The sequence below is a fragment of the Labrus mixtus genome, chromosome 9 (assembly GCF_963584025.1).
Source record: "Labrus mixtus chromosome 9, fLabMix1.1, whole genome shotgun sequence".
In the NCBI taxonomy this organism is placed as follows: Eukaryota; Metazoa; Chordata; class Actinopteri; order Labriformes; family Labridae; genus Labrus; species Labrus mixtus.
The window spans coordinates 22,503,859-22,530,819 of record NC_083620.1 but is presented as its reverse complement, the minus strand read 5'-3'; the positions used below and the strand labels follow the sequence as shown (position 1 = coordinate 22,530,819).

Sequence of the window (26,961 nt, the reverse complement as noted above, 5' to 3'; positions counted from 1 at the left end):
CACTGACATTGTGTGTTAGTACATATCTGTGTGTGTGTGTGTGTGTGTGTGTGTGTGTGTGTGTGTGTCTGTGTGTGTGTGTGTGTGTGTGTGTGTGTGTGTGTGTGTGTGTGTGTCTGTGTGTGTGTGTGTGTGTGTGTGTGTGTGTGTGTGTGTGTGTGTGTGTGTGTGTGTGTCCCTATGCCAGCAAAGTGAAGCAGTGTAACACCACTGTGAGCTCTCACATGTGAATGACACCAGGCTTCAGGGCATTCTGTCTGTGTTTGTTCTGCTACATCCACAGGGACCTCCATTAGCTCCAATTAGCTTTCACTTGTGCTCGCCTTGTCAGATGAAGCTGCACACATCTCATGTCAATAGCCAGGATAAAAGCGGCACACATTCATACTGTGTTGTGCACACAACTATATTCATACAGGGAAAATAAAGTTTGACTTAAAGCAATTTAAGTTTAAAAGTATGCTACACTGCTGTACTCACCCTGAACTGTTTTTTTTTTCTTCCTCTCAGTGCTGCGAGATGACTTCAGACAAAACCCGACAGACGTGGTGGTGGCAGCAGGAGAGCCAGCCATCCTGGAGTGTGTTCCTCCCAGAGGCCATCCTGAACCCACCATCTACTGGAAGAAAGACAAAGTGCGAATTGAAGACAAGGATGACAGGATCACTGTAAGTACCGCTACCATCTGTTCTGATCTACTGGGAGCTATATTGTTAGTGTGTGAGAGCATGGAAAAAAAGCTTTTGCTTCTGTAATGATCTGCCATTGAAAATGTCTCTTTCATTATAATAGAGATGAGTCATACTTTTTAGCTGCACTTTTAACTAAATGAAATGGACATACTTGTATATTCAAGGAGTTTTTTCCCCCCCCTCTTCAGATTCGAGGAGGAAAGCTAATGATTTCCAACACAAGAAAGAGTGACGCTGGCATGTACATCTGTGTGGGTACCAACATGGTCGGAGAAAGGGACAGCGAGACAGCACAAGTCACAGTATTTGGTGAGCTTTATTACTCCAGTTTTCCAGAAACATATTTTTTTGTACAATTATGGAGCAGAGAAACTGACAAACATTTCTTTTTCATTATATATTACTTGTATTTTTGTCCTATATGGGATGAATATATCATTAATGATGCAGTTTATTGTCATTACCTTATGTCTATGTGCATAAAATGATGATATAGTGCTGAAAAAACAGACCAAGACAATGACAGAGGGAAACTGACAATTCAAGAGAAGAGAATATTTCCATTGGCCTATTTTCACAAGTTATCTTTGTCTATCCTGCAGAGCGACCGACCTTCCTCCGCAGGCCCATCAACCAGGTGGTCCTGGAAGAGGAGAGTGTTGAGTTTCGATGCCAGGTACAAGGAGACCCTCAGCCAAATGTACGCTGGAGGAAAGACGACGTTGACGTTCCTCGTGGGAGGTATGTGCATCTACGAGAATATTTATAAAGAGCTGTCTTTTCCTCTGTTGCTTTGTATGAGAATCCACTTTTAGCATTTGTGTGCTTCTCTGCATTCCAGTACAATTGTGTTATACTTGTGTGACAGGCTGCACTTAACGCAAAGAAGCTGTGGAGGCATGAGTTCAATCTGAGTGGCTGTTTCAAAATAATAATAACTCACACAGAAAGCTCTCCCCTGGACTGTCTGCCAGCAGTGGGCTTTAAGAGCTCTATTAGGCTGTGTAAAATGTAGATTATACATTCAGGCTAAAATGACTCAGGTGCCTCTGGTGCCCCAGTGGACCATTACAGGAGGTGACAGTGGATGTGTGAGGACAAACAGATATTGAGCTGTACAATTAAAACTGAGTGACAGGTAAGTGGGCAGGTGAGCTAAAAGACAGGCTCTTAAACGAGGGGAAAGAATAGGCTGACAGGTAGAGAGACAGGCAGAATGAATGACAGGAGAAATAAAGAGACATAGAACAGCAGCTGACGTGGTGTCTGTGTACAGGTGCAGCTGTTCAGGTACAATTTTGGCACAGAAACCCGAAAGATAAAAGCTCCCGGCCTCCCCTGCTCATTTAACTCTTCAGTCTTTGTACCTTGGCTGATATGACACATGCAAACACCCACAGTACAAAAACTGAAACTGATGAAAGAAAGAGCATTGAAACTCTGTAATTTACTGCTCAAACCATGACCAGCTACAGTCTGTCTCACATCCTGTTAAAAAAAAAAAAAGCCACTGATGACATAGTGATATTGCCCCTGTCGTGTCCTGTGTGTTTGCCTGTTGCTCCACTGTGAGTCACTGGACCCACAGTCAACAGCAGTGTCATTGTCAGGAGTGGACTTCAAAGAGACAAGCGCTCTCTCCCCAGCCAACAGACAAGTGACACACTCCTTGGATCACCTCATAAAAACATACACTCTGTGGACCTGACATCTCTCAAGGCTAGCTGCAGAGCAGAGCGTGGGAGGCTTGTTTGTGTCTGATAAGGTTTTGGTTCACTGGGCAGTGGGACACAAGTGTGGTGCCAAAGCAAACACATAAAAGTATTTCACTCATGTCTTTGAAAGGGAGTTGGCTCTAGAAATTAGTTTATTTTGTACACTAATTAACAGATTTATAACAGAGTAGGGTGAGTCCTTCCTTTGATCTTTGGCCTTATTTGGATACAGCTAAATAACTGAAAAGAAGACGCTGTAAAAATGAATAAGCAATAAACATTGCACAGTTTCTAATTACAACATGAGCTCCTTTGTTTTCCTCGCTATATTTAATTCTCCAGTTGTTCTTTGAAGCAGAAAGCAAGCATGTATAATGTGATATTCTAATTCTGACATTTTCTGTTGCCAAAAAGAAGAGTCCTGGAGTTATTAAATGGCTGTTCCTGCCTACTGCTTATCCTCACTTAATAAACATCAAATAGGGCTCGTCTCTGACTGACAGAAGGATTGTTTGAAAAGCCCATGAAATAATATTTTCCAGGTTGATAACTATAAATGCTCTAAGGAAGAGGAGAAAAAAAGAAAGCTACTGAAGCACAGCCAATGTTTCATTACACTAAGGAAATCTGTCGGTTGATCAGCTGTGGTGTTCACTGTAGGAATAAAGATGACCAAAGATCAAGCACCTCTATAGTCAAAGGGGAGAGATCTTTGTTTACTCTTTATGCAAAAAGGTTACACTGTCCTTATTATTATGATAAGCTGTTAAAAGAGAGACTTAGGGAGGCCGCTTCTTCTTCACCATCAAATAGTTTTAACTTTGCTGCTCCCCTAACACGCTTTGAGCGTGCTAGTGACCTTCTGTAGGTGTTTGTGTGGGTGCAACTTCTATAGTAGGAAGAGGGAACCTCAGCTGAGTAAACAGGTCTTTAATATGCTCAGTGGCTTCAGCAGCCTCTCAGGCAAACACACACACACGCTCAGGCAGGCAGACATGAAGCGCGCCAGGATGGCACTGGCTTCAGTCTCTGTGGGATAGAGGAGGAGATAGAGACAACACAAGAATGGTTTCAATTAGACAACAAAGACAATGGTGCTGCTGTTTTACCTCTGTGTGGGTGTTATACTGTGGAAACAAAATCAAAATCACCAAACAAGCTACTTTACTCTAGGGCACTTGTCAACAGGTTTTACTACTGTAATGTAATGAAAAGTACAAATATATTGTTCTAAACTGTAAACATCATAATAGGAAAGCTTCAGAGATATCAATGGGAAAACAATCAATCAGTCACTTGTTAGAATCAGGGTCAAAGTATGTCAAGGAACAACAGGTGTGTCAAACTGCAGGTGAATACATTATTTAAAAGACATTTATATTCTTATGAATATAGGTGTATGTATGGTTTTGTCTTGTCTGTGAGGTGAAAGTGTTAAATAGACGCAGTCCACCACACATACAATTACTTGTAAAAAAGGTAGACTAGCCAAGACAGAATAATTACCTGTAGCTGAAATTAGATCAGCCCATTTGTTGAGCTTGCGGGTTCTTACTTTCATAATGGCTATTCCATTTCCTTCATCATCTGGGCTCTTAAATAGGACTGTACAGTATGTCGCCGTCAGGTCAGAAAAAGGGCATCACTAATTCCTCCTTTGTTACTCAGAACTGTATTCTTTGTGCTGAGGTTTCTCTTCCAGGGTGGGTTTATGAAAGGACCAAAAGTTATGAGAACAAACAGAAGGTAATTAAGATTTAACTCTTACCAGGGTAGGAGGAGAGGAAGAGAACATTCTCATATAAATCTGCTCCAGGCAGGATTAAAGTCACTAACCTGCACGTTATATTGAAATCCCCCAACCTCCCCTAGACAACTCAATTTGATTCTAATCAGAATCAGACAAACTTTATTCATATTTAGGGGGACAACCCAGGCATTACAATTGATCCTGTACAGAATGAAAGCATGGCCTATAAATTAAAATGTGTAAAATATGTACATTTTACATCATCAAAATATATACTGTTTACAATTTATGAATAGACAAGAAATACAGCAATAGATATAAAACGTGAGAGATGAGCAGATGCATCCAATAAGGTGAAATGCTAAGATAAGAGGTAATTAGATATGAATGCCAGAATGTATAATTAAGATTAAATGAGAATATTGTTGAAGAAGAACATTGTTGATTGAACTGTAAAAAGGCAGTATTAATGCAGATAATTGCACAGGTATGTTATTGCAGAGAGAATTTCACAGTTGGATTATTTTATGTAAGAAAGTGAACAGGAGCACCTTCAACAGGCTGCATACATGGTTGTAAATGGGGCTTATACTTTTTACAAGTACACATTAGATGAGATTCAGACTGAAGAGTAGTGTCTCCTCCCAGAATAAATTATTAGGTGTCATGTGTAAAGCAGCTGGATTGTAGCATGTGTCCCAAAATCTATAAAATACTGAAAGGGTTTATGTAAGGTGTATATGGCCTACAATGCCTTTCCAAAAATGTGGAAAGGCATTTGACATCATCCACATTCAGTGCTGCATCAACAAGCCATTGTTTTATTAGAAAGTGTCTTGGCTTGGATTAACATAAGTATCAGATTATTATCCGTCTGTGAAGCATCTCAACAACATCTTGGGGAAAGCACCAAAGCTGCTTCTACATCACAGAGCTTCGAGTCTACATATTGAGGAGTTTGTGCCACAGTCTCTGAATCTCAGTGAGGAGACTTGAGCAGTATTTCTTTTTTTATCTCTCACTGCCTACGAGCTCAGTGTGTGGCCCACGTCTTCCCCTCCTTTGGTTTCTCGCTCCCTCCTCATTTGCTGTGGACCCTTGTGCCCTCTCATGTGCCTTATCAGAGCCCCTTTGGTCTTGCAGTCTATCTGTATTCAGCCCCCTATGTCCCCAATGACCTCCAAAGCACAGCCCCTGCAACATTCAGCAGAAAAGGCCTTTCTTTTTGACTCAAATCCCTCTGTGGTACGTGTGTGCTGGTGTGGGTGTGTGCATGATAAAGGTGTGTGGGTCATTCTATTTGAGAGAGCTTTTAAAGCTGGTGTGACAGGAGCGCCTGTGTTGTGCTGACCATCCAGTTTCTGTGATTTCTCTCCTCCACAACTCAGCAGAATTAAAATACGGCAGGCTATGGTTCCTGTCTCCATCCTGCCTCCATCCTGATATATAAGTGGATACATCTGCTGTTTATGTCTGAGGAGGCTGGTGAGTGGAATGACAGCAGGATAAGTGAGGGTGTGTAGCAACAAAGTAAGTTAGATAAAATGATAACTAACCTTTTATGATAGAGAATATAGAAACCTGTCTTAGAATTCATCCAGAAGATGTGCAGATGGTCATCTGTTATGTCTTACTGCTTTCAGTTTTTTTTCATGAATAACAGAAAAATATCCCTTACTTCTAAGAAATCACAAGTTTTTACCTCAGCCTCTGACATTTTCCAGGCTTTGTGTGTTTGCGCATCATTGGTTTCTTACACAAAAGCTCTCAGAAACTAAGAAAATAGAGTTGCTTCCAGGCATCGATCAATGAGCTGAACTTTCCTCAATCATCATCATTTTCCAGGACGACCATGGTGCCCGCTCCAAACCATTTTGATTAAGTACAGGCTTGTAATCCAGTTGCTGTGGCACAAAAGACAAGCTTTTTTAAAATGCAAATTTAGGATCAATTTTCATCTAACAAACCCCTCGCCTTACCATAAGGGCTGAGTTCCTGCCAAACTGTGCTTTGATTAATGTAGGATGAGGTGATTAATTTCAGTCGGACTGATGGGAAGGCCCTGACCCCGCTGAGGCGTGGGACGTGCCAAGAGGGAGTGCAGTCCTGGCTAAGGGCCTTACAAAAGGAAGATGAGAAGCGATAGCGGTTAATTGATTCCCTCTCATGGGTGACAATGCCTGGACAGGTAGACTCCAGCTCTTTTGATCAGGATGAGGTAAAGTAGCAGTCAGATGGTGTGAAAGTGGATCAGACTGTCAGAATGAAATGGAGCAAAGAGGGGACTTTGTGTCAAAGCAGTCAGGCCAGAGAGCCAGCTGGAATTAGTCATGTAGTGCTGTATCTTCAGTCTGAGTCATGTGCTCACAGTTGGCACACAAGCCCTGTGCCTACCGCAGCCACAAATCACATGTACACACAAGGGAGCCGCCGATAAGATCCTCTCAGGTTGGGTCATTTTGCGGTTAAGTGTACACACTCATTCAATGGACTGAGAGATAAGATTCTTTTAATGTAAGGGAACTGGCACACAATCCAAAGAAGGAACATGGATGAGTGTGTTCCTGACAGACGGTTTCAAGGCAAATCCTCTCAGATGATGAAGAGGATTTTTGAGATGTAAGGCTTTTAAAGTTTGTCCAATAAAGTTTTCATCATTTTCGCAGCCTTCTGCGTGCAGAACACATCAAGTTGACAACCGAGAAAACTTTCTGCTTTGTCTTGGCATTCGCTCACATTCCCATCACTCCTCATCTCCCTGCACGAGCGAATGACTCTGCACATGTGTGCATATGTGTAAGATGATTGTAAACTTTGTTCTCTGTGTGAGTGAACCTCTGTGTACAGGGTGCCTTTTTGGGTTGAAAAGGAGGTAGAGTCAGGCGGGGTGAGCTTGGCTCGGCTATACTATCCACAGCCCTTCTACATGTGCAATTACATTCCTCCTCTAATAGAGAACAGAGCTCTACCCCAATCCAGTCTCAATAAAGAGCTACTGTTCTTTTTTTGTGTGTACTGACGTGTGTGTGTGGCTACAACTACCTCTTATCCCTGAGTAGTTCCACTCATCTTGTCATCTAGGCTGATTTCATATAAGAAGTTGATTACAGATTGATTGGGCTCATGTTTCCCACTAATTAGTCATGAACTAGCCTGAGGTTGTGTTTGAGAGATTGACGATAAGCAATAAGCAGACAATAAGCATGTTGTTCTTTAGGTGCGTACGCTTATCAACCCAGAAGATTATTATCATCGTAAGCTACATGTGCTAAGCTACATTTTTCCACCCCTGCTTTACACAGGAGTTTTCCTGCAACCCCCCTAGTAACATTTCCTCGCAGAGTTGGGGTGAGCTGATGTGTGAACGCAGCAGGAAATATTCAGAACAATTCATGGCGAGCGGGCAGCAGAGGCGATGACATTTATATTACATGACCAGTGACCAAACTGATGGGATCTACATGCAATATTTTTGTGCAGCCTGTCCTGATATAAGTATACAAGTATGCAAGTTAATAGATCAGAATATATGCTATAGGAAACAAAATAAGTTTTAACCTTCCATCTTCCATCTTCCATGGTTTTTCATTAAAAGTCAATTTTAAGTCAGTAAGCCATTTGTCTATTATAAGCACCTAGCTAGCTAACAACGCGATGCCTTGTATTACATTAATGAAGAAGAAAAAATATGGCAGCGCTGACTTTTCAGTTTATCCAATTGCTACCTGACAATCTAATGACATTTCCATTAGTTCTATTTTCACTAGGACTTATTAGCTAACCTTCAAAGTCAATACAGTTTATTACATTCTTTAGCATGTTAGCATTTTTAGTGTGAGCCATTCAGCATGCTGACGTAGGATTTAATTCATTCTTGCATAACAATCAACTTGTTAAGAGAGGGTTTGGACGGCTTGATTGAGAGTACTGAAACTGTACTTGTTCACTATATCTCATTGTGGAAGTCACAGCAGTCTCCCTAAGCCCTAACTTGTCCCTAACATGTTTTTCACATTTCCACCCTCCCTCACAGTGTCAGGAACTCATGTTGAGTTACCCATCTTAGCCAGAGGGCAGTGTATGGGAGGATTCTCTCTCTGTTAGCGTGTTTGTTTTTCATCTGACAACAGGCAAGTCCCAAAAGGTGCTGTCTCATTCCTTTGGATGCCACTCATTCTGTTGCAACAATAAATGCTTTATTCACATCCTCAGCCATTACCTGAACTGTACATCCCCTCTGTGTAGAACAAAGCGTTCAGTCATGACTCAGTCAAATAATCATTATGGCTCCTTAAGTACCTGTGCAGAGAGGAGGAACTGGCAGTCAAAGTTGAGGAATGTGATTCAATAAAGCTGCCTTTGAAAGCTTGCTCAGGAAATGTCATAACAGCATGCAAAAAAAATAAGACATGGATAGACAGGTCAGATTAGTTCTGCAGCTGCTCGTGGCAAGCAGCCATCGGAACACCTGAGGTCGAGCTGAGGGGTCTTTCCCACTCTGAGGGAAATGGACCAAAACATACTGTTACTCCAGTCCCACCAGGGGCTATTGCTTTACACCAAGGGGTTTTTGCCAAATATAATTGTGCTATGTATTATCTACAGTAAACGGTTATCCACTGTGAACAATTGTTTATTAACTTTTAACTGTTCCCCTACAGAATCAAAATAACTGAACTGAATTCATCCTCCTAACGAGTATCATCTGTGTAAGCCCATGTAGCTTATTCCTCTGTTCCAAAGAGCTCCGATGTCATCCAAAACATATTAAAAACACATAAAAAGAGTCATTCTGTTGCAGTGGGTAGACTTTTTCTCCATTACACCGAACATGACCAGTGTAGTTTGCTCTAAAACAATTCTGACTGCGTTTTCAGTCTCTGAAGGGTTAGCTCCATGTTGGGCAGACATCACTGCTCTCGGTTCTTTTATGTGTTTTTAATAGCTGTTGGACTACAAGTTTGGAGTTTTATGGAACACAGTCATAAGCTATAATAAAAGGATAATATAACTTCAGGCTTGTCCCTTAAAGCCCCCTTGTGGGTTTGAAAAAATCTGACTTTGGGGATTCCAGCGGTAGTATTAAAAAAAAGACACTAACAGAGTGCATTAGATACATTGAAAGGGCTGAATGCTGCAAAAAGACTGCACCAATGTCAACTGACTTGTCTCTTTTTATTCAAAATAAAGAACTGTCGCACAGAGGCAAATATAATGTGAAGCATTGATACAATGGCCCTGTGTCAGTTCATTTCATCTCTGTTCTCAGTGTCTGTGAGTGACAGCTTGTGGACGGCAGACGGTTGTCAGGCTGACAGACCACTATCATAGAGCCTCCACCATTCCCTCCAGCACACTGCTCACACACTGCCAGGCCTGCACCCCCTTCAATTACAGCCTGGAACAACAAACCAGGGAGGCATTATCCCTCTGTCAACCGCCATACAATCCATACAGGTCTAAGCACACTGGCATCTATCGGCAAACACACATAAACACAAACATTTGACTACTGCAGTGGAAATGAAATTTGGTCAGACTTTGTCTTTGTGCAGAATCTGAATTTAATTCAGTCAGGAGCTTTACAATAAGAATGGGTGTTCCAGTGTACATATGTTGCCTATAAACACATGTAGCAGACTACAATGACATCCACATCAAGTTCTGAATGTAGTTAAAGCTTTCCACACACATACAGAGAAACATCTCATGAATATTGATCAAGTTTTGAGGGTTCCAACTGAACGCACACTTCTCTGTGTACTCTGTGTCATTGTTGAATAATTGATCCCTCTCCCTGCAATCTCCATTTGTCACAATGAACAGTTGTGCTTCTGTAAACCCCTCGAAGAGAAAATGCACTTTCCACTGAAACTGGCAGACAACTCAACAGCTATGGATGAAATACTGAAGTCTAATATTTCAGAGGGTTCATTTTTTTATCTGACTTTGTGTTTTTTGCATTTATTGCTGAAAAGACAGCTGAGGTTTCATGCTGTTGTATTTTTTGTTGACAGGTACGAGATCAAGTATGACAAGGACGACTATGTGCTGAGAGTGAAGAAGGCTTCCGTTAACGACGAGGGCACGTTCACCTGTGTTGCAGAAAACCGCGTGGGCAAGTTGGAGGCGTCCGCCACTCTCACAGTCAGAGGTATGAAACACCTTTATTCTTTGTTATTTTTTCACATTAGCTAGCTCAACACACCACTTTGAGAAGTCATGAACCCCCGATGTTATTGTTCTTGTACTCCGTATGAGGTTTAGATTGGCAGGTTACTCCACAGGGTCTTCTTTACTCCAATGAAAATCCAGAATGCTGACTCCCGCCACAAAGAGAGATGTACACAGTATATGAATCTATTCAATTATTTACATTTCCAAGTGCAGCCTGACACACTTTGCCACCCTCCCCCCGTCCTGGTGGTCCGCTAGCCACGCAACCCTTCATGCCGTAACCATCCAGTCAGCAAAGCCATTTCACAGATTACTGGTGCACACCGCCGGTCCCACACCTGGGGTTTGTAAGGTTAATAAAAACATTCTAACAATAATTTCCCCTCTTTTCAACCCTCTTCTTCCCATTAAACCCAAGTGTTAACGGTCTCTGTGGACCGCTTTGGAGCAACACAGGGGGCCAGAGGGAGAAAAACAAGGTTGACTTTTCATTTGACATTAGTACGGTGGTTTTGGAGTTTAGCATCTTGGTGTGTCACTTGATGGTGAGGACACATTCGGTAATGTGGAGGACACACTGGGGATCCACCGCCTGCACCAATTCTGCCAAATAGAAAGTGGGTTGTCAAAAACTCAATTTTATGTAACCAACATGCTGTATTCACTTATTCTCTGAAATGCTCTCTCTCTACCTCTCGCTCTTTTTCTCTGCTCTGTCCATCAGCACATAGACCTGTGTATTTCATTAAATGCAGACAGTGAAGATCCAGTAGGTGTTTTGTCTCCTGAAGCTATTTTAATGCAATTCACAATTATTGACCACCAGGGGGTGCTTTTACCAGGCTGCCTTTATTAACCAGTTGTCTGGAGAAACAGAGGCCATGAGCTTCTCAATAAAAACTCTCCAGCTGACAGAAGCTACTGGATACTCTCTGCCATCCTTACCCTGTGCAAACAAATGTGTTTTCCCCAACACAACATGCCATTCATTCTGACTTTGATTTCTTTTTGTCTTATTTCATTCTGTTGTTTTTTTTTTGTTTCTGTTCCTCTTCTCTTGTTTTATGTGTTTGTGCGTCTGTGTCGTGATTTTGTTTCGTTTGTGTATCCACTCCACCATTGTTGTGTCTCCAGCTCGCCCTGTCGGTAAGTACCCATCCTTCTGATTTCAATCCATCCTGCATGCCCCCTTCATACAGACCTCTGCATATGACTGCTTGACAATCAAATAGCATTGCTTTATTGTCTCTGTATTTTCTGACACAGGTGTTACATCACATTGTTTATCCTTAGAACTATTATTTGCACATAATGATGTAGTCTACATAGATTTCACATTTCTACTGGGATTAGTAACATGACAAAGCATTAATAGATTGAGCTCTTAACTGAGCTCTAAGGGAAGATTTTATTTTCATGTTGCTTTATGTATTTTGAGTGCCTATCTTCATGAGCAACTTAATCAACTGAGTATTTAGAAATACTTTACATGTCAACTAACTATGTCTTTACTGATGTAACAGTAACTCTAACTTTGTAATGAAAGACGCATTTGGTGTTTCAACCATATAATAAGCAACAGCCACAACATTTGACACATACACATGGCTTTTGTAGGTCTGGATTTCTATCACTTAAACTAGACCTCAAAGAGTTTCTGATTTAACTTGTGTAGGATTTAAAGTAAAAGGTGCTTTATATTCAATATAAAATTGCTCTTTTTTAAGGCTTGGATGTATTTTTTGTTTCTTTCGAAAAGCGCGGACCCAAACAGCTGATTAATCTGCTTCATGTGGTGTGTAAAGTAGTGCTAAAACTAATTGGCTTGTGATTGGAAAAGCTTTGAATTTTTTCAATGTAGTGTACATTTACCCCAACTCAGAAAATACCAATCCATCCCTTTGACAACCCTTCCCAACAGCACAGATTTCACAACTCTTGTTACTGAAAGTTTCATTTCCCAGTGGAGCTCCAAGTACAGGCTCTTTAGATTCGACACCCTGTCTTGTACAATGACTGAGTGGGCTGGCAGACTGAGCGTCTCAGACATTGTCATCTCATATGGTGCAGGACGTGTTTGACTTGCAAGTCTTTTGGCCATCTGTGAATTTTTGGAACACAAAGCTGAGATCTGTTTGTTTTGGATGAGTTTCTCTCCTTCTGAGCCCCACAATGCAGAGCTGGGATCTCATTTTATTTCCCTCTAGATTGGGGAAAAAGGTCAAGGCAGAAGCAGATAGGATACACTAAAGATGTTAAATTGTCAGAATAAGTCATTAAAAAGGGGAATCTGGAGAGCAAGGCGTGCGTTTTTGAGGGCAGAAACAAGAGAAATACAGGTACAAGAAGCAGGCGCAAGGACAAAGAAGGGAGAGGAAAATAATGGCAGAAGTATGTGTTGAGACAGGTGTCAACTGGCAGAAAAACCCAGACACTGCCTCAGTGGCAGGACTTGGGTTGCCAAAACAGCAGCAGCTTTTCTATGATTGTCAAACTGTCAGCTTTCAAGAAGATGGAGGAAATTACACATTCACTCTGCCTGTGGGAAGAGACAGTAATTGCTGTCGACTTCTGAATAAAATATGATGAACGTGGGATTTTAAAGGAGGGGAAATTCTTCATAGTTTGTGTGCCTGGTGCACTGAATGAATGCCTGTCTCTCTGTCCATTTGTTCTCTTCACCCTGACTTCTGTTTCATGTCGAGCCCTCTTCAAACCAGGAAGATGTGGCTGTGTCATGAATTAAATATGGGCACCTGATCATTTGTTTTCTTAGGAGGGGACAGGAAGGAGCCTCTCACATGTCATTAAGGGTCTCTGAATCAAAACAGGGCCAGTGTGAGTTAGCCTTGAGCCAAGCTGTGAAACCATCTCATACTGACTTCCTCTTGATTTGTTGGAGTGTTTGATCTATATTTCCCTGTAGGAATCACTCTTTCTTTGAGGTCCACCCACCTACTTTTTTTTCACAAGTATTTTTGTTGTGTATTTCTTTGTCCATGTTTTAAAGTGGTGGCAAGGTATGGAGGATATATGTGGGTGTGGCCCCCCTTCTCAGTTCAAAGAAGACCTCTGGTTGAAACGTTGCGATTGTGGTGAATTCAAACTTTTTCTGGCATTTGAGCAAGTGTGCGGGCCTACCGTCTTCCTCAGTTCGCTGATTTTGCAGTTGTTAGATACTTTTGGAAACATTACACCACAAATGGTTTACGGATATGTTGACTACAATAAAGATGATTTCGATTTCTTTCCTTGATTATGTTTTTTTTAAAAAGTCTAGCAAAACAACAAATCTGTCTTGACATCTAGCTGCAAATAATCAAACATTCAATCAAAAAAATAATTTCAAAAAAATGTCAGGTTGTTTAATCTTTTTATCATTTCATAGATCCATGAATACTTGAAATAACGTGTACCCCGTTTCTGCAACAACAACAAAAAAGCTGACTTGGAACTGTGAAGAGGGAAAAATGAAGAGAGGGTGTGAGACTAGATAAGAGGTGGTGGGATGAAGTGCTGGTGGCCAGTCTATAAGGTGTTAAACCATTTTTTTTAGCAACTAGTTAGTAATGCACTATGAAGTATCAAACAGAGCAGATGAAGTAAAGGGAGGGAGTCAAGTCCTTGCCAGAGCATGATTTAGGAGCTCTGTATCAGACCCACTGTGTGAGAGCCACGAAATATCCAAGCTGCAGAAGGCCAACTGGGAAGGCAGCAAATCTGTTGCCATCTGTACCATTCCCAACTGTGTGTATCTTTGACAAATACACACCACCAAATAGGGATTACATGGAGAAACCAGCCAAATGGGAAGGGTTGCGCCTTACTGGAACCAGCTGGCTTGTCAGTGAAAGGATCACAAAGAAATCAAAGGAAACAGAAAGGGTGCAAGATGTTGCATTGCAACAATACAGATTTGTTCTTTGTCACATTATAATTTGTAAAACAAACTTTATGCATTTTACAGTTTCTGGTATAGTTTGTGTAAAGAAAATAACTGTCAGATTTTACATTAAAGCATTAAAGCATCTGCTTGAAGTTATAGCAAGGACTCTAACAATAATAATAATAATCTCTGCAGAACCATGTTCCCTCCTCTAAGAGAAATGTAGTAGTTGCCTTTTCTAGGCAAATAAGGCAATGTATCAACACAGGACTAAGACCCCAGAGTGACTGAATGGAATAAAAATAATTATTAATTGAGATTTTTGTCAAAACAGTAAATTATCTCGAATTAAAGTTCTGACATTTTAGGGGATCTGGTTTACTTTTGCAGCCCAGAAAATGATGTATATATACTCGGCATTTGCTCGTTTGATTAGCATGTTGAAACTGAGTATATATGTGAGGATACTCTATATATGGTTAAAATTACTTCTTTGTCTCTGTGCTGCAGTGCACAATGCATTTCACCCACATGAGGAGACTTGGTACAGATAATAGAATATTATAATCTCTGTTGGTGTTAGAATTAACTATTAGCAGAAGTATGAACTGGGATTCATCAGTAATTGCTTGGTACTGTTCTGTAAAAAGTATTATGTAGTATATATGTACATTTGGGGAGAGTCTGATTTGAAATCCTGCCTTTCTAACCAACCATCAGCGACTGGTCAGAGTGCAGAGAGGTGACCCTAAACACCAAAAGAACTTTTCTCTATTCTCTAAACTCCGTTTTTACTGAACTGCATCCGTCAAGTTGTCAGTCAGAAACGTCTCACTCTGTCTCGACTGTGAGTGTGTGACAACTGATCCGGCTCCTGATGGAGTCGTGAATATTGACTGAGAAAGTTTCACACTGCGATTTTAAAGTTTGATAGCTTTTCAAGCCGCTTCTCTCTGTGATGGAGAGGTGTGAGCTCCAAGTGTGGCAAACACAGGAATAGTCTTTTCTCTCTCTCACTCCCTTTTGATACAACTTTGATCAGAAGTACTGAGCCACTTCAGATCTTGACTTTTCTATGAGATGCATTTCGATGCAGAATCAATCTTTCATATGGAAAGTCAGGCGTGGTTAACCCTTCTTTGTCTGTTTCTGTTCATAGTTTGGATGTTTCCAAGGCATGGCTGTGCCGTGTTGTCTCAGATCTAAACGCCATTGTGACCAAGGCGCTTCTGTGTGAATGCCATTGTGACTGTCATTCATCCAGCCTCAGCTTTACCTGGATGAATGTGCCACCATGGTTACCATGGCAAAGATTGTCTTAATAGTTGTTGGTGTTCTCCCTCTGTGTAGAGCCTTTAAGAGCAAAAGTCTTGAATATGGCTGCATGGAAGCTCTGTACGGCACTCCTATTTGATTTGACCGTGTTCTTTATTGCTTGTCTTTGCCTGAGATCCCTGAGCCATGTTACTCTCCAGCTTTGATGTTTGCTTTCACTTTATGCCACTGCTCTTCTAACACTTGTTTTTTTGCCCTTTGACTTCAGCTGCTCCTCAGTTTGTCATCCGCCCAAGGGACCAAATCGTGGCCCAAGGCCGCACTGCCACCTTCCCGTGTGAAACCAAAGGAAACCCTCAGCCTGCCGTCTTCTGGCAAAAGGAAGGCAGTCAGGTAAGAGCAAACAATCTCACTGTAGTCATTGTGTGGAAAACAGTTTTATCTTTTTATTGCTTTTCACATTATTTCTCACAAAGGAACACAACATATTGCTCTCTCAGTTGGCAGCTTTGGTTATCTACTTTGCATCTCATGTTATCAACACTCAGCACTTTGTTTAGTTCCCCTTTGCATTGTGTATTTATGATTGCCTTACACACACAAACACAAACAAACACAAACACACACACACACACACACACACACACACACACACACACACACACACACACACACACACACACACTTACATACACCCAGCACTTGAAAGTACACTATCTGTCATCAGTATCTTTACAGCAGACACAGAAACACCTTTGTTCTCAGGAGCTGCCAAATGACAGTGTGCCTGGCAAAGTGTTAATCGGTTTCCTGTGACCCTGCACTGATAAGAACGATCCTATCCCTCACTCAAGCAGATAACCCATTCAAATACCTGGGTGTCCTCACAACGATAGACAACAGTGCCAATTAGGAGCCTGTTGGGGCTTGTAGATGAGCCAGAGATATGATTCAGCTCTGGCTAAGGTTCAAACGCACACACACACACACACACACACACACACACACACACAGTTCACACACACACAGCCACACGAAGCCTGCAGGGCAACAATTACAGCAAAGTTCTTTACACAAAGAGAGCAGAAGTGAGACACATGCTTACCTGTTCACACAAACATTTGGTGTACTTCTCACCCACTTTACCTCTAACCACTCTATGACCCAGAGCATATGACTCAGCCACACTGAGTAATGTTGTGAACTTGTTCTGATAGAGCAGATTTATATCTGGCGTGCGTCTCACATTGTCATTAAAGATGAGCCCTTTGAAATGAATGCATTACAAACACCTTTGTTACAAGCTGTTACATGTCCCGTTTCTGTCCTTGTGTTTATCTTTGCGTTCTCCATGTCGCCCACACTAATGTATAAAAGGTGTGAAGGCATTTGCAGAGAGAACAAATTAAAGCTAATTCAGTGTGGCAATTAAATGACAGAAAGACCCTTTTCTCACACTTGAGGATAATGGAGTGTACATCTCTCATGTGCTGGAAATGCTCTGAGCATAATTAAAAAAAAACATGAATTGTTGCATTAAAGTGATTAAGTATAATTAAATACTGCTAATTTGTTTGCTTGTTACCTTTGGTGATCATGAGAGAAAAAGAATACAAAAAGGAAAGAGCAGATGAATAGCTAATGAAAAAAAGATGTAGAGAGATCGTGTTTTTTTTCATCATGATTAGTCCTCTGATCCTGTGTATTTACTTTTGAGTGTGTGGGATTCATTAACTGTTAGTCTAGCTCGTATTAAGATGAATTATATTATATTCAGTGGCCTTACTTGTATGGGGATGGGGGGGGGGGTCTTTGTGGGTAAGAGAGCAGCTTAAAACAGTTGTGGAACTGATTCAGAAGGAAAAATATCCATGAAGCCAACACGAGCAAAAGTCTACTTTATAACAGAGTGGAGCCTCTGGCTTGGCTCAGATAAGTAGTAAACCAAGTCATTAAATGATTCTGATGTTGGGCAGCTTGTGAGGCGGGTTGACCAAGTGATAGAATGAGTTGTTGCAGTAGTAGCTGATCTGTGTTTCCATTAGTGTGCACAGTTTGTGTGATCTTGTAGTTGGTGTTGGGTGTGTGCCTGTTTTGTTATTTTTCCAGAATGTACTTGTTCCATGTTGTTTTTAATTGCCCGTTTGTTCCTCTTCCTGCAGAATTTGCTGTTTCCAAACCAACCCCAGCAGCCCAACAGTCGCTTCTCTGTGTCGCCCAGCGGAGACCTCACCATCTCATCTGTGCAGCGGGCAGATGCTGGTTACTATATCTGCCAGGCCCTGACCGTTGCAGGCAGTATCCTCGCCAAGGCTCAACTGGAGGTCACAGATGGTGAGGAAAAACTGACGTGTTCCTTTTAACACACCAGCACCAATCATGCACCATTACAAGTGTGGTTAAACTGGTGTAAAAACAGATATGCTTCTAATATGCCGTTTTGATTCTCCTAATTACATTTAGACATTCACCTCTGAACAAATACATTATATTAACTATCAAGTGTACATCTGATTTTAATTTAGTTTAGTTTCAGTTATTCTTTTAACTGCTACAACGTCCTTGCTTCCCTGAGTTAAAATGGTAATTCAGCCTCTAACACCCTTGAAAGTTTACATACACAAGCACAAGGGGATTAGTTTTTGTTATTTCATGTGCAGAAATACATTCAGTTTCGATTTGAGAAATGTGAGTGTGCCCATGACCTTCAGTTGCTGTGTATTTGCAGTGACAAATTCAATTAAAAACATCTACTTCTGCTTTTGCAAAGGAATAAAGCGTTGCCCTTGAGTTCCTTCAAGTTTAATGATCAGCGCTTGGGTGAGTGGGCAAGGTGCAAGTATGTGTGAGAGAGAGGAAGAGCCAGAGAGAGAAAGAGGGGGGGGGGGGGGGGGGGGGACATGATTGAGTGAGTTACTGACAGTGGTTTTCTGTGGAATGAATTATGTGGTCCTGCGAGGTGTGGGAGCATCTAATCTGCTCAGCTGCTGTGATGGAAAGATAGACGGCCATCCATATGTCTGCTGAAGTACCTGCTAGCAGAAAGATTAAAAACACTGCAGGAACACTTTTTTTTTCAACATCAAATCTGAGGAGAATTTTCCTGCTGCACATCCAAAATTGGTATGTCTGTCAAGAGCCATGACTACAATATAGTTACATTTAAGCTAACGCTGTCTATTTGCCTCTTTTATCATTTAAAATAATCAATTATTCCATTGAATCCCCAGCAAAGGTATGTTTGCAACAAGGGTGCTAGGCAGGTCCAAAAAAGGGAAAGAGATGAGGAAAGAGTACAGGAGGGCCAGGCTGAGGTCATGGCCACACCTGCCACAGTCTTTGTGTGATTTACTGCCCCGAGCCCTGACAACAGTCTGTGGAGTTCAAGGAGATCTGTAATGAGAAATTCCTGATCCAGAGACCCAAGGCCTTCACTGAGCCTCGCCTCCTCCCTCTGTCACTCGTTCATGTCATCAACACACACATCAGACAACTCACATCCCTAGACCTCTCAAGTCCTTGTGTTTTCTCACTTGCTTCTTTGAAAAAGTGTCAACGCTTGCTGGCTTTTCTCAAATATATTAAACTGGAATAATTAAATAAAAAAGAAATGCATATATGGATGTAAGGCATAATTCTGGCTATTAAGTGGTGAAACAAAACGTTCTGTTCTGGTTTGTTATATAACTGGGAATCTTCAGGGAAAGGTAATGGACAGAAATCCCCAGATTCATGTTTCTTGTTTGTTGAGCTCAGGTATACTACAGCATGATGGGTCCCTGGATGGTAGTTGACGGTTTGAATCCTCTTGGAAAATGTGCTGACCTCACCTTTGATTCATTTGACTGAATTTCCCCAAATTTAAAAATCCTTGCGCCTAAAACAAAAGTGAAATCTAATTGTATAATATTTGGCTGTTGTTAGATCATGCATCAGGTTTCTACACAGTATTCCTTTTTCTGTCATAACTGACCTCAAGCAAAGGCTGAATGTAACAGAGCAAAAGTGTATGACTTGAAATCACTTCCTTTTGTCAGACGTTGTAGCTGGAGAGAAAATAGGGGTCGAAAATGAGGGTGTGATAATGTGTTGAAAGGTTACTGAGGTAGACTTGGTAATTAGCCCCTGCAGGTCTGCCATCATTAATCCATACCTTCTAATTAATGTGGCTTCTGCTATGCCAGGGGGACTCCACATTATTCAACTCTAAATATATAAACTGACTGTGTGCAAGAGTGCTTACTCTCTCTGAGATCACCTCTGACATCCACACTATTTCATTGAAGGAATGCCACAGGCTTTTTGTTGGCACATTATAACAAATGCTTTTGCCCATGTAAATGAAATTCATCACATCCATAGCATATCTCCAAAGTGAAACCAGAACAAAATATAAATGGACTGTCTCCTCTTAATAGTAACAATGTTCTTCACTCTGTTTTATACCTTATACGATTATCATGAGGTGGTTTCAATGAGAAATTGAAGTTCACCTTTCATTGTGCCCCACACTGCACATAATGGAGTATTTATCTGCACCACACTGAGTTAAAAGCCAAACCACCAAACTGCACCACAAGTCTTGAGTAGTGTATAAAAATAAGGCTACCCAGGCAGTAACTGGAAACTGCTTAGCATCCCTTTGCCACATCAATTAAACTTGAAAACCCTACTCAGCTGTTCCTTCCCTGCTTCCTGGAAATACAGGATATGGTCATTGTTCTGCGGTGCAATTACTAGACCTGCAGGGAAAATAGTCTATTTTATGATGGATACCCACATCAACCCCCTGATCATTTTATGATCAATGCTGTAACTCAGCTTCTTTTAGAGTAAGACTTCTTAACAGTACACAACTTTTTTTTCCTGATAATCTTTATTTTTGCAGTACTCACAGACAGGCCGCCACCCATCATCCGCCAAGGTCCGTCCAATCAGACGCTGGCGGTGGACAGTGTGGCTCTGTTGAAGTGCCAGGCGTCAGGAGACCCCATCCCCTCCATCAGCTGGCTGAAGGATGGTGTCAGTCTGCTGGGAAAGGACTCGCGCATGTCTCTGCAGGAGCTGGGCAGCCTGCAGATCAAAAGCATCAAGGTAAAGGATCTAGTGGTTTTATTGTTGTAAATAGCAACTAATCAGATTATACTACTATGCCAAACAGCTTTGTCTAGAACTAGAGACCAACTGATGATGTACTGTTAGCTCCCTTAAAGCTTCTCGCTGTTAAAGTAGCTTAGATTATGTGTCTTAATTTAAGATGTCTTTGTAGTTACAGTATATGCATTGTTATGATTAACACACTGTTGGATGTTGCTTAAACATTACCTCTATGAGCAAGGTACAATAATGTCTTTAAAGAGATGAATAGGCAGCATTGATTTTTTTCTTTAATTGTTTGATGGTATCACTTACTGCCACAGCAGCATCAACTGGGCTCAGCTGTGCAGGATTGGATGGACTCCAAATGTAGCATAGAAACATGTATGTACTTATAGACATATACACACACGTGTGTACACACATACACATTTAGAGTAGATTAAATTTAAAAGGCTCACATCTTCCTTTCCCCACTCAGAGGCCTCAGTGGAATATCTATTACGCTTGACAGAGCTGCCGACCACTGACATGTTATTTAATAAATGGAAGGAAGGCGCAGGGACAAAAACCAACAAACAAAGTTCCTAAGAGGGATGGAGAGACAAGCCAGCTGTCATCAGTCCAGGGGGTTCCAGCGGCCCTCCCTAAATTAATTAGCGTAGCTTTGTTGTGGTCGGCAGGACAGTGGGGAAATAAGGAGGGGGAGTGGAAAAGTGATGGAAGGGTGGTGAGTAGAAAATGGAATTCATTAGGAAATTAGCGTCAGCACTTTGAGGCACTCACAAATGACACACAATTTGGCCAGAGCATGCATGAAGTCGCGCCCATCCTTTTCAGTCTTTCAGCGATAAGATAGTAAGTACACAGTCACTGCTTCTTCTTTCAGAATGTGTGAGGTGAAAAGGCCCTCTCACTAAAAGTGTTATTAGTGGAGACATTAAGATCTGTGTTTGTATGTGTGTCTGTTTTTTTTTAGTACATAAATGCTTATGTATCCTACTGTATACCAGCTTTCAGACTCTGGGATCTACACATGTGTGGCTACCAGCTCCAGTGGTGAAACATCATGGAGTGCTTTCTTGGAAGTCAAAGGTATGAAATCAAGTGTTGACTCCATGTAGTTTATGGACGGAAAAAATATGTTTTTTAACATGTCAGCTGTAGTTATCCTTAAGAAAACGCTTTTTTTTTTGCTGTCTCCATCCATTCAGAATCAGGTAGTGTGTTGGTCGTGAAGAACCATGATGAGAATGAGCTACCAGGCCCTCCATCTAAACCTCAGGTCACTGATGTCACCAAGAACAGTGTGTCCTTATCCTGGCAGCCTGGGATGGTTGGAGCATCACCTGTCTCCTCTTTTGTCATTGAAGCATTCAGGTATGGGTCGCACTAACTGCACCTCCTCACTTACTATTTCATAACCATTATATTATATGGATTGCAGGAAAACATATTTTGTACTGGGTGAGAGACATTGAAAAATCTCCTCTCTTTCTTTTGCATTGCAGTCAGTCCGTGAGCAACAGCTGGCAAACAGTGGCTGATCATATCAAAACAACCCAGTTTACCGTCAAAGGTCTGCGTCCCAACACAATCTATCTGTTCATGGTGCGAGCAGTCAACAACCAGGGCCTGAGTGATCCAAGCCCCATGTCTGAACCTGTCAGAACACAAGGTACCTTACATAACAATATTGTAAAAAAAGATCTCATTACATTGACATTGAACATAGTTATTTGATCACTGTTGGTATGTGTTTAACTTTATTTACGTGTTAGAATTCTATTCCTACTTTGAGGGTAAGGTCAGTGTGCTCCTCTTCAGAGTGTTATACTTATCAGCCCCTCTCAAATGTCTGTACTGAAACACTGCATAACTTTTCAGAGGTCAAATTCTCCATCTCAGCCCAGCTCATTAAAGCCTCTCTTAAGCAATTATGGAAAATTAGAATTTCTACTTTTGGGAGGCCTAAGTGGGTTAGTGCTCCCTGCTATGTTAATGATCACAATGGGAGAAAATAATTGCCTTTAAAGCCAAAGAAGATTTGATTACGGTATCGGACCGAACCACAGACTCCAGATCACATCAATATGATAAGTTGCCAGCAACCAAAAAAAACAAAAAAGAGCAACATCTGGCCAAGCTTTGTCAAATGCAAGCCAAGAGTGTGTTTTAAAAATGTGAATTTCATTAAATCTCTCATCGTGAGGTGAGGGTCTTGAGATGATATATGGATATGTTTATTGATGATGGCACGCATTGGTGACTAATTGACTTTTCACTTCTTTCTAACATTGTTTGGCCTGTCTTACTCTATTAGTGTTTTCTGAGATTCATGACTGTGTTGGGTTGTCTAAATGAAGGATCTTTGAATTACAGTTTTTTTCTTGCATTTCTTTTTTTTTCTTTCAGTAAATTACTCACAATGTGGCGTATTCAACCACAATCAGTATCTCATACTCTGGAGTTTTGTATTGCTAGTAACTTGAAACACATGCAAGCACAGAATGGGAAATGAGCTTGGAACTAGTGTCAGATTGTTCATTCATCTTGTAGCTAGTATATCTTCAGTCTCACATTCACAGTTCATTCTTTGACAGGGTTTTGCTGTCAGTACTCAGGGAGTGCAGACAAGTCACACATTTAAAACAATGTTGCCAGCCCAGGTCTCCTTTCTTCTCTTCAAACCAGAAAAGTGTGTAGGCTTCTTTGTGTGAACCAGTCTGTCTATTCAGTCACTCTTATACCATTGCACTTCTGATGGTGATGAAGCCAGGTTTAATATGAGAGTGAACTCTGTGAAAACCAAGTTGAACAACATGTGACTCCATCTTATGTTTCTGAACGTTCTCTCTTGATCTCTCGCAGATATAAGTCCTCCAGCTCAGGGTGTTGACCACAGGCACGTGCAGAAGGAACTCGGAGAAGTGATAGTTCGCTTGCACAACCCTGTTGTCTTGAGTCCCACAACTATTCAGGTCACATGGACGGTAAGTGCAACTGTCATATGGCAAACAGGACCCTACTGTATTTAATTATTATTTAACCTAAAATTAGCACAGTATTTTTGCATTTGAATACAAAAAGTATTCTGATGGGTAGTTGAATGATGTATATTTGGTTTTCTTATCTCTTCACTTTCCTTTTTCATCTTTGATTTTGTCAAACTGACTCACCCTTCTAGTTGATACAGACGATCCCTCTTTGAAGCCAGAAAGGTGCCCCTCGAGGCTACCACTTGTGCAATGCAAGGACATTTCAGAAAGGTTGTTTCCTAAGTCTGCAGCTTTGAAATATTGTTAATGGTTACTTTACAGTATCTGGAGATCAAATAGCAGGGAAATAGCTTCTTAACCACACTGAAAATCAAAAGAGATGTCAGAGACATCTGGTTGTTCATCATTCTTCCATAAGTCTTCATCTGCTTCCCTCTTAAAGCACTCGCTTTGTCTGATTGAAATTAATGTCGGTGGTTAAACTTAATTTTATGAATATAAGTTTTCCTGATTTCTCTTTTTAAACAACAATGAGTTGAGTGTTTTTCTTTTACACACATAAATGGAAAAATGTACATACAGCTGCTCTTTAATGTATTTATGCATATTTTGTGTTGTTTGCCTCACCACATCAATCAGCACGTTATGTGAAATGAGGCAGTTCTATTACATGTGATACACAGCTTCAGTTATGGCTATAATGGGATTTATTTAATTGTTTGGTAATAAGGACAAAATGCATATTTATATTATTGAAAGCTAAGGTGTTTACTCAGTATATGTGCTGGTTTATTTGTGTGATATAAATTACTCTGGTGCAGGTATTTACTGTATGCACCTATCACTAAGTGGCAATGGCTTTCTTTTTCCATTTTCAAATGAACCACATTAGCAGTTTTCCTGATGACATGTTTATTGACCCCTGTAATAAGTCTCACCCCAAGACATGGTAGCTAATTTAAAGTTAAAGCATTTATTTATGATCGTAATGTAAACGTGACTGCCTAATCAATCAAGGACCCTTTCAGTCAATAGCAGGGCTACTCTCAGAGAGCTTTTATATTCCCAAATCCTTCCATTAATAAAAGTCATACATCCATTTTGCTGATTTACTCAAGCTACACTGGAGAAAAACAGCTGCTTAATATCCCACTTGAAAGCCCCGCTCACTTCTTCTACTGTTAACAAGCCATTACAGTGAGTTATGCGCCTGCTTCTGCTCTGCATAAATTCAGCTTTTTCTGTCTGCTTAAATGGGCCCAAGTTTTAAGTGAGGGGGCCTCTGTGGGATGCATAACACTTCTAGTCTGTCCATCTTTTCTATGGGACAGATCTGCTGTTAAAGCCTTCGCTGTGTTTTCTCCTAATGCCCCCGGGGTGTCTGCATTGGCAGCAGCAAGACATTCTCGTACTCATAGCCCATCCTAAATGTGCCAGGACCTGATTTCCAGGACTTGTAGTTAGTATTCATTATACATATGAGACATGCATATGTCCTTTAAGTTGGCATTACGGAGTGTTTTCTAATAGAGGGAGCACTTTGGCTGGGAGCTGGTTGTATGAGGTAATGTCAGGCTGTTAATTGAGCTAAGTGTGTCATATAGCTGGTGATGAAGGGCCCATTAAACCAGTAACAGCTTTGAAAGTGTCATGAATCCAATCCTGTATTAGGAGTAAACACATTTCCTAAACATGTCCTTTCATATTGTCTAGTGGCTGGGCCAAGGTAACATCTCCCAGTCTCCTCTATAGAGGTATTTTTACACTGATAAATATATATCTATGATCTTGTTTCATTCACTTTCTCAGGTGGATCGGCAGTCCCAGTTCATCCAGGGTTACAGAGTTCTGTACAGGCAGACCTCCGGACTCCCCTCACCAGGACCCTGGCAGATGCAGGATGTTAAGGTCCCTTCTGAACGCAGCGTTGTCCTCTCTTCGCTGAAAAAGGGCATTGTGTATGAGATCAAAGTTCGCCCTTATTTCAACGAGTTCCAAGGCATGGACAGTGAATCAAGAACATCTCGCACAACTGAAGAAGGTATGAAGAACGTGTTTTTTTTTTTAGATTATTAGGTACAATATGTCAGAGTCAGTCAAACCATAGTAGATGTAGATCCACAAGAACAAAGAATGACCGGTTACACATGGTCCCATAGACTGCTTTCAAGGTGTCTTTGGTCAGAATTTCACAGACGATGCTGTCCCTTCCTTTCATATTGAAAACTGAGGGTATATGTGTGAATGCATGTGTGAGTGCATACATGTTTGTGCCTGCCTCTCTGTCCTTCCTGCTGTGCTTTTTTGTGTTTATGATTGGGAGTGTTAGTGCCAACCTTCCTCTAATCCATCACCCAGCAGCCACAGGCCTGAGCTGTGATTGGACGCAGCACACACTTCCTCTTGCGAATATGATCTGTCGCCCAAAGCTTGATTCAGACAGGCTCTGACAAGGCTATGTGGCACAAAAACATACTCCCCCCCCCCACACACAGACCACACAAACCGACATGCCACACACACACAGGTCTGGTTTTGAATGAATTTACTTTTTGACCTGTACGAAAGCCTAAATTCATCCAATCGTCACAGAAGCAGCCTCACTTCAGCTTTCAAGTCTAAGAGCTGAAATTTAAACAATGAGTTGATATGAAGTAAAGAAAGACAGTGTACGCGTACAAAAAGACAAACACAGACCTTTCATACTGGAGACAAAGCCCATCTTGCCACAACATATTTAGGCCTGCATGTATAGGAGACAGTTCACATCCTGTCTGTGTGACAGGCCCATCTATTTTCCCTTCCTCAGAGGGACCGTATCTCCCGTGGCCAGCCAGTCTGCACACTGCCGTAGTGAAGCTGCCATCCCATTACAGCTGTCCAAAAACACACACTCACACACATACAGTACATACGTACATCCCTGCACACCACCTGGCCTTCAGAATCTGCATGCCCCAGCAATTACAAATGCTGATAACGCTCCCTGCTTCTGCTCTATCTGCATCCCGGTCCCTCAGTGTGCAGTGACCCCTTGCTATTTCTGTAAGAACCCCGCCGCTGTGCCTGGTCATAGCTGATACACCTTCAGACACACAGCTCTAGGCTCCTCAGAGACCCTGGGACTATTGAGAAGGGCAGGGAGATGGATAGAGAAGTCCCGTTTAGAGGGTGATTAAAACTAAGGTAGTCCATTAGCTAACACAATTAGAGAATCCCGAGAGCAGGTCCAGACGGATGCCTGCTTACAGTAAGATCAGCCAATGCTGTGTCCGTCTTTGTCTTCCTTCTCCTTTCTCACATATCTCTCTCTTTCTCTCCATCTGGACAGTCATGTCATGGCAAATACACTCTAGTTGCCGTCTTCGTC

General features: G+C 41.4%; 1 protein-coding gene across 3 annotated transcripts in view; it reads left to right on the top strand.

Moving 5' to 3' along the window:
- Window positions 1-26,961, top strand: part of robo2 (roundabout, axon guidance receptor, homolog 2 (Drosophila)) — a 289,279-nt gene that overhangs the window by 229,669 nt on the left and 32,649 nt on the right. For all 3 annotated transcript variants that reach the window (XM_061046940.1, XM_061046941.1, XM_061046942.1), the window contains 13 exons: window positions 511-668; window positions 881-1,001; window positions 1,295-1,433; window positions 10,175-10,311; window positions 11,469-11,480; window positions 15,764-15,888; window positions 17,658-17,829; window positions 20,384-20,589; window positions 21,606-21,687; window positions 21,807-21,972; window positions 22,104-22,270; window positions 23,464-23,585; window positions 25,401-25,632. In XM_061046940.1, the coding sequence (XP_060902923.1) occupies window positions 511-668; window positions 881-1,001; window positions 1,295-1,433; window positions 10,175-10,311; window positions 11,469-11,480; window positions 15,764-15,888; window positions 17,658-17,829; window positions 20,384-20,589; window positions 21,606-21,687; window positions 21,807-21,972; window positions 22,104-22,270; window positions 23,464-23,585; window positions 25,401-25,632 (1,839 nt within the window). The remainder of the gene's footprint in view (window positions 1-510; window positions 669-880; window positions 1,002-1,294; window positions 1,434-10,174; window positions 10,312-11,468; window positions 11,481-15,763; window positions 15,889-17,657; window positions 17,830-20,383; window positions 20,590-21,605; window positions 21,688-21,806; window positions 21,973-22,103; window positions 22,271-23,463; window positions 23,586-25,400; window positions 25,633-26,961) is intronic.